Genomic DNA, 19,811 nt, shown 5'->3' on the forward strand with positions numbered 1-19,811 from the left:
ATTTTACTGGCAGAAATGGAGAAACGGATGAATAAGATTGGACTTAACAGTGAAATGAGGTATGTAAGGAATTAATCCTCCAGAGTTGCCCCCTCCTTTCATTGCTGTTAGCAACGCTTTGCTTTAGATTCTAATCTGCATTCAATTCCTTATTTTTCAATTTTCCAATTTCCTTTCTCAGGCTTCACTTGAATATAATACTTGTTTAGTGTCATGATTTTTAAAAAGCTTAATCGTTTAAGACAACATTTATACAAGGTCTTATAAGTCCTGCCACAACATCTAGGTAGCTATATTCCCTGGCAAGGCCACCCCTAACGTCGTGGGGTCCAGGCAGGATGACAAGGTTTAAAACAAGTTTAAAGGTTATAAAACAAGTTTACAAACCATTACATAAAATATGTAATAGCCGCCTATCTTGACACCCACACTTTCATAAGGGCAAAATTAAAAATGATTCGTAATGCTATGGTTTTTACATAGATGAAAATGGGCAAAATACCAAAGATAACTGAATTACTATTGTGTACCTCTGGGTGTTCTGTTGGTGGGCCACTGATCTTTGGATGAGTAAAAAAACATACATAATCCATAAATTATTGTGTGCGTATTCCATAAAGTTTATTTTTCTTGAATTCATTTCAGGAAAATCATCGTGTTGCTAACAAAGATTTTCACGTAACTGTGTTGTATTCACAATAGTGCCAAGTTAGACAAACTTTCCTGAGTCTTAAGAGTTTGCAGATAGTTTTTTGTTTTTTCTTTTTTTTTGCGGTGCGTGGGCCTCTCACTGCTGTGGCCTCTCCCGTTGCGGAGCACAGGCTCCGGACGCGCAGGCTCAGCGGCCATGGCTCACGGGCCCAGCCGCTCCGCGGCATGTGGGATCTTCCCGGACCGGGGCACGAACCCGTGTCCCCTGCATCGGCAGGCGGACTCTCAACAACTGCGCCACCAGGGAAGCCCCACCCAGTACTTTTTAAGTTTTTCACCTTTCACCTTTTTCAGCACTGGGATTTTATAAAGAAAACTGAAAACTGCAGTGGGTTGCTCACTTTGTCTAAATCTCTGTCGGATAGAGACTATGATGATCCACAATGGTCAGAAAACAGTCTCTATGGAAATTAGTATTGGGATTATTTGTGCACGAGTCTTCTTCAGACTCCAGTAGATGTTACTGTTTCCTAGTTCTAACTTCCCTACGTTGTATTTGAATGTCATTTTAGTGGGTTTTTAAAAAAAAATGCACTTTATTTTTTAGAGCAGTTTATGTTTACATCAAAATTGACAGGAAGTTGCAGAGATTTCCCATCTACCTCTGCCCACACACAAGCATAGCCTCCCCATTGTCACCATCCCCTGCCAGAGTGGAAGATCTGTTATAACTGATGAACCCACACTGGCACACCATAATCACTCAAAGTCCATAGTTTACATTAGGGTTCACTCAGTGTTACACATTCTATGGGTTTGAATAAACGTATAATGACATATCCACCATTATACCATCATATAGAGTACTTTCACTGCCCTAAAAATCCTGTGTCCTCAACCTTTTCATCCGTCCCTCCCCCCAACCCCTGATCATTTCAGTATCTCCAATATTCTGCCTTTTCCAGACTGTCATAGAGCTGGAATCATACACTATGTAGCCTTTTCACATTGGATTCTTTCACTTAAGTCACATGCACTTACGTTCCCTCCATGTCTTTTCATGGCTTGATAGCTCATTTCTTTTTAGTGCTGAGTAATATTCCATTGTCTGGATGGACCACAGTTTATTTATCCATTGACCTACTGAAAGACATGTTGGTTGCTTCCAAGTTTTGGCAATTATGAATATGAATAAAGGTGTAATAACCATGTGTGCAGGTTTTTATATGGACATAATCTTTCGACTCCTTTGGGTAAATATCAAGGAGCATGATTGCCGGATCACATGGTAAGAGTATGTTTGTTTTGGTAAGAAACTTCCAAACTGTCTTTCAAAGTGGCTGCACCATTTTGCATCCAGCCATGAATGAGAGTTCCTGCTGCTCTACATCCTCGCCAGCATTTGCTGGTGTCAGTGTTCTGGATTTCGGCCATTCTAATAGGTGTGCAGTGGTATCTCATTGCTGTTTTAACTTGCATTTCCCTGATGACATAGGATGTGGCACATCTTTTCATATGCTTGTTTGTCATCTGTGTATCTTGTTTGGTGAGGTGTCTGTTAAGGTCTTTGGCCCATTCTTTAATTGGGTTTGTATTATTACTGTTGAGTTTTAATAGTTCTTTGTACGTTTTGGATAACAGTCCTTTGTCGTATATACCTTTGGCAAATACTTTCTCTCATTCTGTGGCTTGTCTTTTCATTCCCTTGATTTAGTGCTTATGTCACATGCAGTTTCCTTTGGGAAACCATTTTTTTCTAAAGCTTTATTAGATAGTTTCCATCCTTTTGGATTTTTTGGTAAGTTTTTTCTTATATTAATAACTGTGGACAGCTCAAATCAAAATTAACTTTATTTTCTGACAAAGTCCATGATTTGCTCTTTGAATATTATTTCACGTTAACTCTTCCAGTGCAGCTCATAACTTGTCTAAACTGTCTAATGGCTTTGACAGCATTCGTGGGTTAACCAGTCATGTATCTCAGAGTGGATTTAGGTCAAATTTTAAATGCTTTATCAAGTGGCCCATCTTTGGGCAGATCCAAAAATAAAAACCAACAGTATGTAATCTTTGAATTGATGCAAAGAGTGCCATTGCTGTAAGCACAGTTGAGGTCACATGCTCTAGTAGCAAAATGTAAGGGCTCGCTAATTCTTGAGGCTCACGGCAAGAGCCGCTCTGGCTCAAGTCCAGAAATAATTCTTCTTGCCAGCATTACTAAGACACCTTATATAATCCTTATTTCTCGATTCCCCAAAGGAAGAAGTCCCAGACCTCAGGGCTGCTGGCTTCAGAATCACCCCCTAGCCCCGTAGAATGGTGCCCCGAACACACACGAGTAGAGGGGCCAGGAGTGGGGTGGGACGGCCACTGCAGGTCTAGGGAAGAAGCCCTTGTCTGAGCTTCGGGACGGGGAGCTTGGGGTCCAGTGCAACTTTTGGTAGCTGACGTGGTTGGTGCCGCAAGGTGAAGACCTGGAGGTTGAAGGATGGTGGTCCCCGATGACGACGGGCATTGCAGGCCACTTAGGCCACTTTAAGGCTTTGTTGGAGTACAGTGACAAGTCCCGGCAGCACACAGCTTTTAAAGGTCGCAGGAAGCCACAGGGCTCATTTTGAACCCATTCTGTCTGTTGCCTTAGGGCATATAGTAATCACTGCCTGCGGCCCTGGCCCCAGGCCCTGGAGGCTTCCGTCCTAGTTGGGGGACGGGTAGCATAAGAACTAAGACCAGGGCATTTCGGTCCAAAGCGCGCGGTGAGAGAAACCACGTGGGGATGGAAATGCGGCTGGGGCCGGGTTATCTGTGGGCCGCGCACCGGCGGCACCGACTCTGTGGAGCCCGGTGGGAAACCCAGAAAGAAGCTGAGAGTCTTGGAGCAGCCAGGACATCAGGCCACATCGCCGTGAGATAGCCAGGTGCTGCCCAGCCGCTGCCAATCCCGAGAGATCGGGTACGGGAAGCCGCAGCTAGACGGAGGACGAGGCGGAAGTCCGCCACGAGGCCCCGCCCCGCGACTCACCGCGCATGCGCCGTGGGCGCGGCGGCGGCGGCGGCGGCGGCGGCGGCGGCGGCGAGTGGCGTGGTGAGTGGCGCGGCCTGGCGGCTTGACGGGGACGTGTGCGGCCGCGCCCGGGTCCCTCCCGGTGCGTCTCGTGCGTCCGGCTCGGCCTGGGCGCCTCCGCGGAGGCCTGCGGGGTTCCGAGCGGCATCCCGCGGCGCTGGGGGCGGGCCGCGGAGCCTGCGCCCCGGCTCATCCCCGGTCCCGCCCGGACTGCGCGGCGGCGCGGAGCCTTCCGAGTGCACGTCGGCTGATTCGACATAACCAAGGGAAAATCAATGAACTTGATGACAGGGCAGTAGAAATGACCCAAACTGAAACACAGAGAGAAAAGAGTAGAAAAAAACAAACCCAGAGCAAAGGGTCCAAGAACCGCGGGACAACATCAAAGTTTAACGTATTTGCGGATGGAACCTCAGCGGGAGACAAGAAAGAATGGGGCAGAAGAAATATTTGAAGGGTAATGGTTAAGGATTTTCCAAAAGTAATGAAAGATACTAAACCACAGATCAAAATGCTTAAAGCAGCACAAGCAGGATAAATAGGTTTAAAAGGAAAAAAAAAAAGTAGTTGTATAGTCAAACTGTCGAAAGCCAAAGGTGAACAGAAAATCTTCAGGGCAGCCAGAGGGCAATTCCACAGGTAGAGACGTTGGGGGAAACCCTCCAGGTGGCAGGAACAGCAGGAGCGAAGGCCGGGGCACGGGGGGGGGGGGGGGGGGGGGGGGGGGGTTGGGGGGGGTGTGTGAGAAAGTGCAGGGAACACCTGAAGGACAGTGATGGAGCCACTTGAACTGCAGCCTGCTGTATGGAGGGGTGGGGGCTGGACGGCAGAGTCATTGGGAGGTAAGTCCCAAATTAAAGAGGCCTTAGATGCCAAGGAAGGGAATTTATTCTGTAGTCAGGTGGGGAGCCCCTTGGCTCTGAAGCACCACCCAGAGCCTTGAATTTTGTCATGCTTTTTTATGCATCTATTGAAATGATGGTGTGGTTTTTCTTCCTTTATTCAGTTACTCTCATGAGTTGGCGTTCACTGGTTTTCGAATGTTGAGCCAACATTGCCTTCCTGGGTTGAATCCACTCTGTCGTGACGCCCTAGGCTTCTTATGTATTATTGAATTCAGTTTGCTAATATTTTGCTCAAGATATTTGCTTGTGAAGGGTATTACTCTGTAGTTTTCCTGTAGTAGCCTTGTCCGATGAATGGTATCAGGGTAATACTGGCAGTTTTGGTGTCCATGTAATATAGGCCTCAAAATCACTTGGGAAGTGTTCCTTTCTCTGTATTCTGAAACAGTTTCTGTAGGTTGGTATTACTTCTTCCTTAAATGCTTGACAATTTGCTGGTAAAGACATCTGGGCATGAAGTTTTGCTGGTGTTCTGTTTCTTTTTGTTGTTGTTCTTTTTGTTTGTTTTTGTACTATTTCATTTTAAAGGAAAATTTTAAATTATGAATTCAGTTTTCTTAATAGATAAAGGGCTATTCAGGTTTTCTGTTTTGAGTCAGTTCTGATAAATGGTGTTTTTTCAAGAGATATGTCCATTTCAGCTAAACTGTCAGATTTATTTGGTAAAAAAGGTCACTGCATTCCTTTATTATCCTTTTAATGTCTGTAGTCTTAGTGATGTCCCCTGTTTCATTCCTCATTGTGGTAATTTGTATCTTCTTCCTGTTTTTCTTGATCAGTCTAATTAGAGGTTGTCAACTTTATTGACATTTTGAGATGACCAGCTTTGGTTTTATTGATTTTTTTTCCTATTGTTTGCCCATTTTCTATTTCTTTGATTTGTGTTATTTATTATTTTCTTCTTTCTGTTTATGTTGAGTTTAATTTGCATTTTTCTAGCTTCTTAAGGTGGAAAGTTAGATGACTTACTTTAAACCCTCTTTTCCAATTTAAGCATTTAAAACAGTGAATGTCCCTGTAAACACTGCTTCAGCTGCATTCTATGTATTTTGATATTTTGTATTTTAGTTTTCATTTAGTTCAAAATATTTTCTAATTTCTCTTGTGATTTCTTCTTTGAATTATAGTTTATTTGGAAGTATATCATTTAATTTCCAAATATTTGGAGATTTTCCATGTATCTTTTTGTTACTGATTTTAATTATTATGGGGTTGGAGAATGTACTCTATGATTTCAGGCTTTTAAAGTTTGAGGCCCATTTTATGGCCCAGAATATAGTCTATCTTGGTGAATAGCTCAAGTGCGCTTGAAAAGAACGTGTGACCTTGAGCAGGTCTCATCACTTACTCTGGACTTGAGGTGCCTTGTCTGTACGCTGCCCTTCTCACCTGTGGGTAAGAAGCAGGCAGTGGGGAGCTTTGAGATGTGGGGAGCTCTTGTCCTGTAGGCGACACGCCCTGTCTTTTGACCTTGCAGATGGAGTGTGAGGCGGAGCGCCGCCCCTTGGGTGTGTTTGAGTGCCAGCTCTGTGCCTTAACTGCTCCGTATAGCTACGTGGGGCAGCAGCCCCCCGGCACCCAGTCTGTCGTGTGAGTACCAGGGTCCCAGCACCCCAGGGAGCCCGCCCAGAGCTGGCTGGCCTAAGTCTGACACAGGGCTTGGGTGTTGTGTCTGGGGCCACCCGGCCCAGGCTCTGGGCACTTCAGGTGTGACCCAAGAAGGCACAGGGCAGGGTTCGACGCCATCCGGCTCTCCTAGAACCTCCCAGTCCCTGCGTCCCTGCTCAGCCCAGAGTCCAGCACCTGCTCCGGCTGCGGGGTGGAAGCACTGTGGCTCAGGCTGAAACAGCTCAGCAGCTGGGAACGCAGGGAGCCGCAGAGGCCATCGCGTCTGGGGCTGGGCCTTGTCACTGGTCCCGCTGGTTCCTACGACGACACCTTCTCAGCGGGAAGCTGCCCGCCTTGCGGCTCTTGTACTGGTGGGAGTGAGCCCTGAGGACCAGCTTCCTGAGCACCCGCCCACGGATGGCCCACGGTAGAGCCAGTGGGTCCCGGGGCTTGATTCTTGACCTTCAACTTGTCCTCCATCAGAGGCCACCTTGTGGGGATCTGACCAGTACATTACGTGGGACCGGCGGGGGCCAGGCTGCTTTCCTCCGGCCCTGAGGAACCTGGGGTGTTGCCTCGGATCCTATCCTGTCTGTCTCCTTTCTGATGTGCGCTGTGAGGCCAGAACCTTAGCCAGCGTAAAGCGTCCTGTTCTCCCTGTGTGGAAGCAGGCAGTTTGGGAGCGGGTGTCATTCCGGGGGTGAGGGGAGGGCTTGGAGAGCTCACATGGAGGCCTTGTGCCCGCCTGCCACCCTGCTGAGTCAGGCTGGGGTCTGGGGGCTGAGTTGTAGCAGCCCTTCTTTGGGCTGAGGAGGAGTGGTTCTTTCCCTGCGGTCGACACGGAGCCCGGAGCAGGTCTCATTTCATCCCAGCCGGGCGCCACTGCTTGCCTCTCTGCTACTACTTGGTGGCACTGGGGGCCACCCCTCCCCGCGATGACCAGGCCCCGGGGAGGTCCGTGCAGCTGGCTGCCTTTCGTCAGCAGAGGTTTGGGCCATTCTGCCCACTGGCACCACTTCCTGCCCCGCAGCCTCCTGGAGGAGAGCTACGTCATGAGGGACCCCTTCACCCCCGACAAGGACAGATTCCTGATCCTCGGCTCCAGATGCGGCTCATGTGGCAGGCTGGTGTGCGTGGGCCCGGTGGGTAAGCCACGTGCAGCTGGGGCCGCTTTCCCTCTCTCCCTGTGGCTGGGACCTCACGTGAGTGACTGTGAGAGAGGTGACACGTGAGCCTTTCCCAGGGACAGTGTGAGCAGCAGCCTTTCCTGGCCTTGGTGGTCCTGGGAGCCCTCACAGTCACGCAGCTGGTCTGCTGCATTATGGGTGGGTCCCTGCAGCCAACAGAGGGGTAGGGGACAGGCAAGCTGGGGTCAGTTAGAGGGTCTCATTGGGGTTTGAGGAAGAGAGATTCTTGGAGGCTCTGGGGGATGCTGCAGTGTGCATCCCATGGCACTGAGGCTCCTCCGTCCCCCTCTTCTTTCAGGAATGCAGTTTATTCTACTCCAAGAGATTTTGCCTCCCCTGTGTCTGGGAGAACATTGATGCTTTCCCTCAGGAAATTCAGCAAGACTTGGAGAAAAGGAAAGTCCCATCCAAGAGGCCTGCCAGCCAGCTTGGTTCTCGAACATGAGTCCAGTCGGGTACCAGGTCCGCAGCAGTGCACTGCATGGGGCTCCTGGCCAGCGGGCTTCTGTGGCCTGGCTCAGAGATGGGGCCAAGCTGGGAGCCGCTGTCACCGACCTTGTTTCTGGGCCATCGGGAGCCGTGTCTGCAGCCAGAGGGAGCTGGGGTCCGCCCGCAGCAGCAACACGGCCAGGAGCCACGCAGAGAGGGCGCCCAAAAGGCAGACCCCAGACCCCGGTGCTCCGAAGACCGCAGCACCCCCGCCCTCACGGCGCCCACCTTAGCGATTGGTGAGACACTGATTGTGGGCTCTCCATGTGCCTGCCAGTTCTTAGAGGGCAGGAACTGCTCTGTCCGATTCTGTAGTTTCCGCAGGACCAGCGCACACTGCCTGGAGGGTGTTAGAAACGTGTTTGATGAGAGTATGAATAAAGGTTTTACTGACCGACGTTTGTGCTGGGTTTTGTCTTCTGGGGCCACATTGTCCCAGGTCCGCTCTGTCACTGGACTCTACAGGTAGAGAGCACGTCAGCTATGGGGCTGGGGGACTGTTCCGGGTTAAGGGCAGACCCTACAGCTGGGGATTGGTTTTCTTCAGACCAAACAAAACAGTTCATCTCATAGCATCACTGAAAACTCGCCAGGTAATTTTTAAAAATAGTTTATTTTTTAAAACCATTAAGGCAAAACTGTACCCTGAAATTAACTCTTTACATTCATCAGTCTTACAGTAGGACATTCCAAACATGTAAGTTCCCGTAAATTCAGGATAGAAATCGATATATACGATCAGTTCAATCTCCTAAAGGGAAAATGAGTAAGACCCAAAATTAAAAAACAATTAAAGTTATTTTATAGCCATTTTCTAATTGCCTGGAACCACTGCCAGTAAAGTGACTAAGAAGATTCCATCTGCTCTCCTCTGCACACCCCGGCTTCCTGCGGCCCTGGATTCCCCACCAATCACACCCAGAGGGTCTGAGCTGGAGAGAGGGCGTCAGAGCCTGCTCAGAAAAGATCTGCTTTGGAATTGCTCCTGTTTAGTATAAAATACAAAGGGTCTGTCAGCCCCTAAATACTTTGAGAGTATAAGGCACCCAAGAACAGTAACGATAAACACACACCAAGGAATCACGCTCAGTCCTGGCTTTGGGAACCTGCACCACTCTGCCGTGTGTCTGGCAAAGGCTCCCCCTGGGTTTGGATGTGACGGCCCTGTGGGTCCCGGGGGCGGTGCAGATCCGCATCAGGAAGAAATCTGCCAAGGTATGGAAAACATCGTGTGGGAGACTCACGGGCTCCGTGGCTTCTGCTTTATACTCCGGGTTGGGCTCTGGAGGCTGGCAGAGACCCAGCCGTTGCCAATCACTGCCGTCAGCATCTTTCAAATTGCAAAGCTCTTTGGTAACAACCCACAGGTAGTAATTCCCTGAAGAACAGACAGCTGCTTACTACACAGGAATAGTTCGTGGTCTCCAGCGGGGTCCTCCTGTGTGAAATCGGTGACTTCTGACCTGGGTCAGAGGCAGCCTTGCTGGTAGAAATGATAGAACAGACTCATTCGTGCTTCCTGCACGTGAAGCGTGAGGAAGGGGACAGGTTTACAGGGAAATGAATTCCACATGGCTCAGGAGAGAAGGAGAGCTCCGATGTGTGTGCGTGCGTGCGTGCGATTGTATTTCAGTTGTGGTATTTCAGCTTCCTGTGTGTTTCCAACAAGTCCGAGAGCCAGGCTAGTGAGAGTAGACGTCAGTTAACACTGATTGCAGAAGAATCCCAATGTTTGCTCTTAGATGCATGATTGTGAGTAAAATATTTACATTAGGATTTCTTTAAAAAACCCTCAAATCACAGTATTTAAGATAGAGCTATTAACATAGTTCTTTTTTTACCATACAGTGTAGAAAAAAATAGTGATACTCGAACCCGAATACTGTAATTTTACCGAAAACTGCACTGAGTGGTATCCATCTCGTGTGAGGTACATTTTTTTTTTTAGGCCTGAAAAAAGGACCAGACCGCCTGTGCCTTTAAAAAGAGAAGACATTTGCCCAGAGTGAATGATTTGACCTTGAAAAGATGAGCCACTCACTTGTGTTCAGGGCCTGGAGACTCAGCGGCCCCCACCCCTTGTCGGGGGAGCCAGGGCTCACCTGGGGAGCTTGTCTGCGCTCCGGCTGGCATTCGTCACTTAATGAATTTTAGATGCTGAGGGTGACAGCGGGGGGAGAAGGGCAAGAGAGGAGGAGGCTGGTGTATTACCTTCAGCGGGGAAAACCATGGAAGCTTTTCACATCCCACCCAAACTAGCAAACACATTTTAAATGAAAAATACCTGACCCAGGTCTTAATTTGCTATTTGTGATGTAAAAAATTGCTATTTCTTCGATTTTTTTCATGTAATGCATTTAACAGCCGCGGGGCCTGAGGTCCTTGATGTTTACCAGTTGCTGTAGTCAAGAGGTGACGTTGACGTGGATGCAGTGTGGTCTTCTGTGTGGCAAAGGATTCCAGAAGGATGCGACTGCATGTGTTCCCCCTGGACCACGGTGCATGGCTCCCCTTTCTCAGGGGGGTGGAAGTAAACGGTTACACTTCTCTTATCTCAGACTGAAATTCTGAGAAGCAGATGGTCTGTCGAGAGCCCCCCTCTAGATCTGAGGAGTCCGGGTGCCTCGAGCCGGGAAAGGGCGTCTGGAAATGAGCCCTGGGCGGCGCTTCTCGCTCTCTGCCCTAACAAGCAGCCATACCCGCAGCAGCCCACCCTGCTGAGATAAGTTTAAGGACCTGCCGCGTTCCACAAACACAGCATCGTGCAAAGCGTTACATAATTCTTTAAGTGAAAGTGTGGAGACGCGTTGTCTTATTCTTTTCCTTGCAGAACTTCCGCTATCACATTTCAGTTTGTCCCGTAGTTTCCACAGAAGTAGGACGGGCCTCCTGTGTTCTGAGTCCTTTGCTCTCACTCCCGTGTGTTTCACGGGCTGAGGGTCCACGACCATTTTCCTGAATGGTATTAAAATGGCACCTAAAAATAGATACAAATCTCAGCAAAAACTTTTAGACCTCAACCTTTGGAGCCTAACCTTAGATCTTTCTGGGCAGAAGGTCCCTAGAGGAGAACACGCCACCGGAAAAGTCCTTGCACTGAGAAGGAGGAAAGCGCCCAGTTAGCGGGGGTGGGGACGCTGTCAGCAGTCACTGTCATGGCCCTTCGGCCCTTCGTTCGCTCCTCCCGGCCGAGCTGTCTGCGGAGCCTTCCTGCTGTGCCGCCTGGAAGTCACTGCTGTCAGGAAGGCAAGAGTCCCCTTAGCTGACAGCTCCATGCAAAGACTTGGTTGGTAAGAATCCATAATCCCGGGGGAGCCCGGTAAATCAGCTTGGAGCAACACTTAAGAGAAGCTGGGCCGCTTACAAGACGAGAAGAATAAATACAGACAGTCTGTCTCTGGAACCGTCCAGCGCCCGCACCACAAACACTGTGGGAACAGTGAGTGTGGCGAAAATCCTCCCTGGACACTTTTTAATAATCGCTGAGCCCCCCCCGCTGGTGGCATCAGTCTTAGTTTGCAACTTCTATGGACAGTACAATTTCCTCGCATCTCCTGAGTCAACACCACTGTTGTGAACCTAAGAACAAGTGACCCCTCCAGGAACACGTGCAGCCCAGGCACCGGGCTAACCCACAGGGAGCGCCTTGCCGCAACCTTGCCCGTCTTAAATGCAGGGGCGGGAAGTGTGGGAAGCAGGCCACCCCTGGGGCTAAGCCTGCACCGCCAGGCGGCCCTTCGTCCAAGCTGGTGTTTTCCACTTGAAGACGGGGCTGAGGATTGGAGGCGACAGCAGGAACTTGCATCGACAGTGCAGGTGGGGAGCCGTGAGCACCTGGCACAGTCTTCCTCGTGGGATCTGCGCTTTGAAAGGCCACACGGGTGGAAGAGGCACTTGAAGGTGGCTGGTTTTCCGCCGGTCCCTGGAAGCCCCCATAAAAGGCCATGCCCGTGATCAAGTTGGTCTTAGCTGGGAGCGCCGGACTCCCTGGTTGAAACAATGGACTTATATTTAAACAGGACTTTTTAAGACATTCCAGAGACAGGTGTGGTCACTGGGTCAAGACAAAAACAAAAAACCAAAAACCCTCCATCATGCATCTGGCCACCAGGTGTCAAACGTGCCCAGTGTCACAGTGACTTGAAAAGGAGTCAGGCACAGAGGGGCACAGGTGGGGCTGGGGCGTGGCGAGGCCTCGTGAAGCCACGGTGTGACTAAGGCTTGCACGGAGGCATCTCTCCACCCTCATCTGCCAGGATTTCCCCCATGAACAGGCTCACGCATGGCCAGCAGGCGTCGCTCAAGAGGAGGCGGCCCTGGGTGAGCAGGTCACCCGGGCCCTCGGCAGTGAAAGGGTGGAGTCCTAACCAGTGGACCACCAGGGAATTCCCAAGGCTCCCTTTAAACACTAAAATTCCTTTAAAACTCCACAAAACCTTCCATTTCTCAGTGTGCACACAGCAAAGGTGAGCATCCAGCCTCTGAGCCCTAACAGTAGATGGTCTGACTAGAGCTGCACCAAAAGGCCCAGTGTTACGTGGACCTTAATTTTAACAGTATCTTTTGATGGCTCTATTGAGGTAGCTGTCATGCTGTAGGTTTGGGAAAACAGTAGTAGCTCAATTAATAGTACTTATCACCATATATCAAAGGATCTTACGTGGGCCTTGAGCTTCTGCTCAGATCTTAGGCTGCTGCCCTTTGCTGGAACGTTCACTGTCCTCAAGATCGTCTGTTTCCTTAGAGTTTCGTGTGGCCCAGTGTAGGAAACGCATCGGTACCGTGGAAAGGTGCGTTCTGTGCTCTTGAAGTAGAAGGAAGGACTCCCTTTAACAGGGACAGCTCTCACGGACATTCTGGAATCCTGAAATTCTTTCCCCTCAATTCACATTCACTGTTTACCCCTGTGCATATATCCTCTTTGGGAAGATGCTTGAAACGCCTCTCAGCGGAGAGCTGTAGAAAGGTCACAGGGAAACCGGAGGCCGGGCGGGCAGCGGGAAGGGCTCTGGTGCTCTGGCAGTAGTCAAAATGCTTCTCTGACGGCTGGGGCGCCCTGTTTCTGACAATGCTGGACGTCAGGGCGGTGGCGTCCTGCATGCGCAGCCCTCAGGCTTCTCACAGGGTGGCAGGGGCAGAAGGCGGGGCGTGGGACCCCCAACTGGAAATGCCCAGGAGGCAGAGAGGAGGCGCGTTGGCAGGATGGCAGCAGGGTGTCCTGGAGGAGCCCCATGGTCCCCCCTTCTCAGACAAAGGCTGCCTGGTAATCTGTGGTCTCCGAGGAGTCTGGCACTTTCTGTGATGACAAGTCGAGGAAAGGAAGAACCAGGTTTAAACAGTGGCTTGAAGAGTGGGTCAAGGTGGTGAAAGGGGGTCCTGCCAGGTCCCGCATCCAGCATCCCGGGCTGCCAGCTCCACGCTTGTGGTCTGAAGCTTCCGGAACCTGCTTCCACTGGACCTCATGCTGGCGTCTACTGAAACCTAGCAAGCCAGAGTGTGCTCTTTAAATAGCTACTATTCGAAAAACGACCATATATTGAACTGGTGAATAATTCGTCTATATTTGATTATCAGTGCTTGGAGAAATCTTTGATTAGGTGACCACAAATACTCTGAGTAGCAATTAGTGACTCTGTTATTTCAAATGAATTTCTTCCTATTAACAAGTGAACAATGTCAAGTGGCTTTCAAGCTGAGGTCCTCTGTGGCTTCGCCAGGGGCATTGCTGGTGGTCTAGCTGGGCCCCAAGAGGACCAGACGCTCACTAACGCCGCTGATGCAGAACCTGGGCCCGCCGTCAGCTTGTTCCCGTGGCACGCGTGAGCTAGGAGCTCTTTCAGACAGGCTGTATGAGAAGCTAAACAGAACAGACAACCCTGCCAAAAGCCTGAGTCTCAAGGCTCACTTTCCGACGCTGTCTCCCTTTGAATAGATCTGTCCCAAGACACCAGAGCAAGAGGCCACATACACCTGGCACCGGGATCCTGCCCCGAGACCTTGGACAAGCCACAGGCCTCCAGGCTCATCAGCCCAGGGAGTTCGCATTTTAGGAAAGAATGGGGACACGGATGCACCCTGTGACTCAGAGCTTAACTCCTTTCTGACTTAGGGCAACCCCTGATTAGTGTCATTCTGAAGTGGAAATGCTTTGATTTGCTTCCAGCAGATCCTCTGATTGGATCTTTAAAGAAAATAAAGATAAAACACACCACTAAACGTGTAATGTGTAAAAGGATGTCCTAATTGTAAGTTTTGCTTTTCTCTAGTTGAAGTCTCACAGTTTTATTTACAATAACGCTGATCTTGGGAACTTTATCAAATTCAATTCTAGCCATTCTTTAACGGCAAATAATAATGACCTTATAGAACCAAATTTCCTAAAGATAGAGGGGGAGGGGCACCCAGGGTACAACCAGGTCGTAAATGCTGTCGCCCAAGAGGCATCCGGGGGCTGAACTGGCAGGATCAGCCCAGTCTGGCTCGGGGGAGGCACTGCTGCAAGTTCTCTGATGGGACCATTAATCTACCATGGTGGACAGAAAAAGAGGATTTCCAGGTCCCTGTGCTCTAGACGAAAACCATAATCCACACCGCCTTCCTAACTGGACCAAGGTTGAAAAGTTGATCTTTAAGGCTGAAACAGTTATTGCAAATAATGGCAAAACGACCTTACATATGTAGCTGGAAAAGGGAAAAACTCTCAAAATCTTTGTAAAAACCACCACCCTGTTGTGCTTCCTGAGATGAGTAAAACCACCGTTTCACATCCACCCCACACCCGCCCCCCGCCCCGGCCTGGCCCGTCCATTCTCCAGATGAGACCCCTGCCCCCAGGCCACATGGTAAAGTCACCTGTGCCTCGTCTTCTCCACTCCAGGGAGCAGCTACCACCAGCAAGAGTTATAAACATTAAGCCGCATGTTTAAAAAAGCAACACAGAAAAAGACCAAGGAGCTGCCTTGACAGAGGGGGCCCAGCGCAAGATTTACAAATAACTTGTCACTTTGCCCCTGGAGACGTGACCATGGCCCCCAAACAGCCTGAGTCAGTTGGTTCAGATTTGATAGGAAATGGAGGTGAGAGGAATGGGAAGCTGACATGCTTCAGAGTCTTGTCTTGTTCCTGCTGACCACGGACACTAGCTTGAAGCAGGTGGAGGATCGAGTCCAGAGGGCCCGTGAGACGTGGCTTTCCGGGATCTTCTACACAAACCTGGGAACGGGCTTTTCCACATATTAGTTACACCGTGAAAACAGCGAACCGAAACAAAACAATTGCTGCGTTTTGATAGCTTATCGAATCATTCTTTGACATTCTAAATCCTACGATTCAAAACCGGCATGTTGTCTTTCTTCAAATTCAGGAAACTTTTAAAATACCTAACCTTTGGAGACATCTAGGTTTACAGGATTATAAAAATTAAAAAGTGCTGATTAGTTTTCAAAATTATAAAGGAGCACAACAGTCAAAACGTGGTGAAAAGGGAAGACAGACCACGTATTTTGAGGTTAATTCACCAGTAAATTCCTAAGGTGACAAAGAAATCTGCATTGATTCACATCGGGTGCGTTAAATCAGACCACTGAACACCATTCTGCGTAAGTTTCCAAGTCCTGACTAATAGCTGTTTATCACCAGCATTTCTTGAAGCAGTGGTTTAAAAAAAGAAAGAAACATGGAACAGGATTCCGGTTACCTAGAGCTTATACTTTCCTTTGTCCCAGGTTCAAATGGTGACATTTGTGCAAAGTTGCGTTGCTCCCATCTCTCACTTGTAGTGCTGTCGCCTTTAAAAACGCTTGAAAAGTTTCTTTTTTTGTGTGCATTTCCAAGAAATCAGTACATATCCCTGTAAATTTCCTGCAGCAGCGGGTGCAGGGCGGCGTCGGACTCTGTCTTCTTGATCACCTGCACCAGCTGCGCATGCTCCGTGACCAGCTGCCGCAGATCTGCCATCTTTTGCAGGAGTTTTGGGAAGAGAAAGACGTCGTCGGGATGGTTGCTCTGTAAGTGAAGTTTGAGCACGTGCACGATACCCTCCTGCATTTTTTCAATGTGTCCCACATTTAGAAGGCCAGGCCGATCTATCCTCAAAAGAAAGCAGAGATGTTTGCGATTACCAGCATGCTAATACCTAATGACTGTTTTTCAGTTTGAGAAACCTTTTTTTTTTTTTTTTTGCGGTACGCGGGCCTCTCACTGCCGTGGCCTCTCCCGTTGCGGAGCACAGGCTCCGCACGCGCAGGCTCAGCGGCCATGGCTCACGGGCCCAGCCGCTCCGCGGCATGTGGGATCCTCCCGGACCGGGGCACGAACCCGCGTCCCCTGCATCGGCAGGCGGACTCTCAACCACTGCGCCAGCAGGGAAGCCCTTTTATTTTTTCTTTTGTTGGCGACGCCACTCAGCATGCGGGATCTTGGTTCCCCGACCAGGGATCAAACCAACGTCCCCTGCAGTGGAAGTGCAGAGTCCTATCACTAGACTGCCAGGGAATTCCCGAGAAACCAAACATTCTGATTGGACATGGCCTTTTCTTTTCACCAAAAGCTCAGCTGCCTTTAGATGCTGTCAACTTACCTAGAAGATGGAACTAGACTTTTCCCAAGTCGCTGGGCCTGATAGGGGCAGACAGGACAAATACTCATTCCTAAATATTTCTACGACCTTAAAATGACTAGCTACCTTATGGGGTGGCCGCTTCATTTAGGATTTATCTGATTACCACCTGTCAGGGGAAAACCTGTATGTAGAGGAGTAACTATAACACACAAACTGCTTTTGCATAATATGGAAAATGAAATTTTTCTTCCTGTGTCTTCTTAGGTGCTCGGTTTCAACAATATTTAAGGAGTGTGATTATGTTTGACTTCGGTTTTGTGGTATAAAGCACCGTTACAGGTACCTTCCAATGGAAGTCAGCTGAAAAGAAGGTGGAGTCAGGAATGAATCGGAGGATGGATACGGGAGGATGCTGAGGTAACCCAGAGAGGGGAGGTCTGAGGCTTGGTGCGGGAAGGGCGATGTGGACACCAGGTGTCCTCCCGGGGTGCCTCAGACACAGACACCAGACTTCCCGGGACAGCTCAGATCCATGCATCCTGTCCTTGTTCCAGAAAATCAGGCCCCACCCTCCATATTCAATAGGCAGGGCTCTCTCTAGAGTCCCATATGCATTACTAGGATTTTCAAAAGTGTTGCTCATCATGTGGATTTTTCTTTTTCTTTTCTTTGGTTATAAAATAATTACTAAGTTTTTAAAGAGAGAGATTTTAAAAAATAGTAAGTGAACCCCCCCTCATAATTTTAACCCCATCATACAGATTTCATGTATACCTCACCAGACATTTTCCTGATCTATGATTAAAATTTCTTTTATAAAACTGTCATACTACTTATAAATAGCTATGCATTGCTCTCCCCACAACACGACATCTTGAGCGTGCAAAGGACGGTGGTAGATCACATTCTGTGCTTTTTGCCAGAGCACAGGACTTCCTCCACCTGTGCCCAGCTGGACGGTCAGAAGGACGGACCTCGTGGAGCTGGGCCACCCTCCCTCAGCTCGACGTCCAGAGTCCGGGCGACTGTGGCCACAGCCTCAGTTCCGCGAGTGAGGGACTCGTGGCGGACAGCACAGCTTCAGGCAGCTTGAGGAGGCGGTGGCCCCTTCAGTCTCCCCTAAGGCTGGGTAGGGTCAGCCGAGTTTACAGTAGAGGGTTGACCTTCTTAGACCCGGGACAGGGCTATTTAAAGGAACGTGACACCGAGCCAAAAACCTGGGGACCGCAGGGCCAGCTGCCCCGTACAGAGGCCTAGATTCTCCTTCACTGGGATCCATTTCCTTTGGCAAAGCACACTTTGCAGTCACTGACAGTGAGCTACAGATAGTTTTCATTATGAAATAGCATAAATATACCAATAGAGACAGCAACCCTACTAACATCTGTATGACTTTATAGAATACTGTCTGTAATATGGATATAATATGATAATAACATAATTATAACACTGTCATCCCTTGGTATCTGTGGGGGATTGGTTGCAGGACCCCCCCGAGATGCCAAAATCCACGGATGCTCAAGTCCCATATATAAAATGGCATATAACCTACGCGCATTCTCCCGTACACTTTAAGTGATCTCTAGATTACTCGTAATACCTAACACACCTAACACAATGTAAATGCCACGTAAACGGTTGCTGGTGTGTGGTAAATTCAAGTTTCGTTTTTGGAATTTTCTGGAAATGTTTTTAATCCGCAGTCGGTTGAACCTGCAAATGCAGAACCCACAGATATGGAGGGCCGACTGTATATGATGATGTTATACACCATACGTTATAATATTATTACGATTATATCTGATATATAATAGATATTAGCTATAATAGATATAAGCACATTATAATTATTAATGATGCCTAATCTTCCATTATATTCTAAATAAATATATATTCATGTAATTACAGATAGAACATTTATACTTTACAAATGTGTTTATATATAATAACATGAAGTTTGGGATTAACATATACACACTGCTATATATAAAACAGATAATCAACATGGACCTGCTGTATAGCACAGGGAACTCTACTCAGTATTCTGTAAAAACCTAAATGGGAAAAGAATCTGAAAAAGAGTAGCTCTATGTATATGTATAGCTGAATCACTTTGCTGTACACCTGAAACTAACACAACGTTGTAAACCAACTATACTCCAATATAAAATAAAAATTTTTTAAAATAAAAGCTCTGAAACAGAAAACAATAACGTATGCTATAGTATGATATGATATTGATATCATTCTCACTGAATTCTGGTTAGTGGCAATGTGGGGCTCGGACACCCTCCTCCCCTACAGTGCTGGCTCCACCCTACTCACGTCGGATTTACCACCGCCAAATTCTCTAGGTGGGAGGCTGTGATTGCCACAGCAGCAGCAGGTGAAATCAATAACTTACCTCCACAACAAATTATAGCAGCCACAAAAAGGGAAATATCACTGTCGTCCAGCTCCAGTGCATTAAACTTCATTGCAAAATCGAACTTGGGCTCCATGATATCACAAAATGGTTTTCTTAGGCTTTTTAGGAATTCACGAGTTATAAAACCATTTCCATATGCTACCAGCATCCCGTCTTTATTCATCACAGAAGACAGCATTGCAAATATGGCCTCGTAAACTCCGTATTTCAGCAAAGTGACTTGGTCGTTCAAGTCCAAGTTTGCGAACCCCGGGATGGACTTGGCGAATTCCGTGAGCTCCGTGACCGTCTCCACAGACGTGCACTGGCAGCAGTGGAAGATGCGGACCTCTGCCTCCTTGTTCTGGATGCCATTGGCCACCAACTTGGCCACGAGAGTCTTCTCGGCCATACATAACGTCTCCATGTCGTGTATGACAAAAGGCTGAAAAGAAAAACACCGGAATAAGTCGGGTGATTGGCGACAAGCTGTCTGCTTAATTATCAAGAAACTGATGAGTAGCTGCAGTATTCCAGCCACCTGTCGAGAATCAAATTATGTACAAAACACAGTCCTCATCCTTAACCTCAAAATTAGTTGGGGACAAGAAGACATTTAATAGAGGACAATATAAATCAGTAAGATAATAATCATCGGCGCCTAAAACTGGGTGGGATTTCATTGCTAAGATAGTGAAGTTCTGGGAATTCCCTGGCGGTCCAGTGGTTAGGACTCCATGCTTCCACTGTAGGGGGCACAGTTTCGATCCCTGGTCGGGGAACTAAGATCCCGTATGCCGTGTAGCATGGCCAAAAAAAAAAAAAGTGAAGTACTGATTTTGGCAATAAAGCTAACAAGAAAGAGAATATTAGCAAAGCACTTTAACTATTTTACAATGTCCTCTAAATTCCCAAATACTGCAATAGCCAGTAATTACAA

The 19,811-nt window shown here is 48.4% G+C and overlaps 2 protein-coding genes across 8 annotated transcripts in view; one reads left to right on the forward strand and one right to left on the reverse strand.

Annotated features, from left to right (window-relative positions):
* Window positions 1-3,698: 3,698 nt before the first annotated feature.
* Window positions 3,699-8,301, forward strand: CDPF1 (cysteine rich DPF motif domain containing 1). Of its 4 annotated transcripts, none has more exons than XM_032647062.1 (4): window positions 3,699-4,172; window positions 6,098-6,210; window positions 7,214-7,370; window positions 7,714-8,301. In XM_032647062.1, exons 2-4 carry the CDS (start codon window positions 6,098-6,100, stop codon window positions 7,858-7,860), a joined length of 417 nt encoding a protein of 138 aa, XP_032502953.1. In that variant the 5' UTR covers window positions 3,699-4,172; the 3' UTR covers window positions 7,861-8,301. The 4 variants fall into 4 exon arrangements, with proteins under 4 accessions (XP_032502953.1, XP_032502954.1, XP_032502956.1 ...); XM_032647063.1 differs by having other exon boundaries at window positions 7,259-7,370; XM_032647065.1 differs by having other exon boundaries at window positions 7,214-7,374; window positions 7,714-7,852.
* Window positions 8,302-14,668: 6,367 nt separating this feature from the next.
* Window positions 14,669-19,811, reverse strand: part of PPARA (peroxisome proliferator activated receptor alpha) — a 68,982-nt gene continuing 63,839 nt past the window's right edge. For all 4 annotated transcript variants that reach the window (XM_032645969.1, XM_032645973.1, XM_032645970.1 and 1 more), the window contains exons 7-8: window positions 18,869-19,316; window positions 14,669-15,988 (exon numbers count right to left, since the gene is read on the reverse strand). In XM_032645969.1, the coding sequence (XP_032501860.1) occupies window positions 15,741-15,988; window positions 18,869-19,316 (696 nt within the window). In that variant the 3' untranslated portion in view covers window positions 14,669-15,740. The remainder of the gene's footprint in view (window positions 15,989-18,868; window positions 19,317-19,811) is intronic.

The sequence above is a fragment of the Phocoena sinus genome, chromosome 10 (genome assembly GCF_008692025.1).
Source record: "Phocoena sinus isolate mPhoSin1 chromosome 10, mPhoSin1.pri, whole genome shotgun sequence".
Lineage (NCBI taxonomy): Eukaryota > Metazoa > Chordata > Mammalia > Artiodactyla > Phocoenidae > Phocoena > Phocoena sinus.

What these genes read in the sequence shown, in the direction of transcription:
- CDPF1 (XM_032647062.1), top strand. Translation starts at nt 6,098, where the DNA reads ATGGAGTGTGAGGCGGAGCGCCGCCCCTTGGGTGTGTTTGAGTGCCAG. An exon ending in CCCGGCACCCAGTCTGTCGT is followed by an intron (nt 6,211 to 7,213) that starts GTGAGTACCAGG and finishes TTTCGTCAGCAG; the next exon opens with AGGTTTGGGCCATTCTGCCC. An exon ending in GGCTGGTGTGCGTGGGCCCG is followed by an intron (nt 7,371 to 7,713) that starts GTGGGTAAGCCA and finishes CTCTTCTTTCAG; the next exon opens with GAATGCAGTTTATTCTACTC.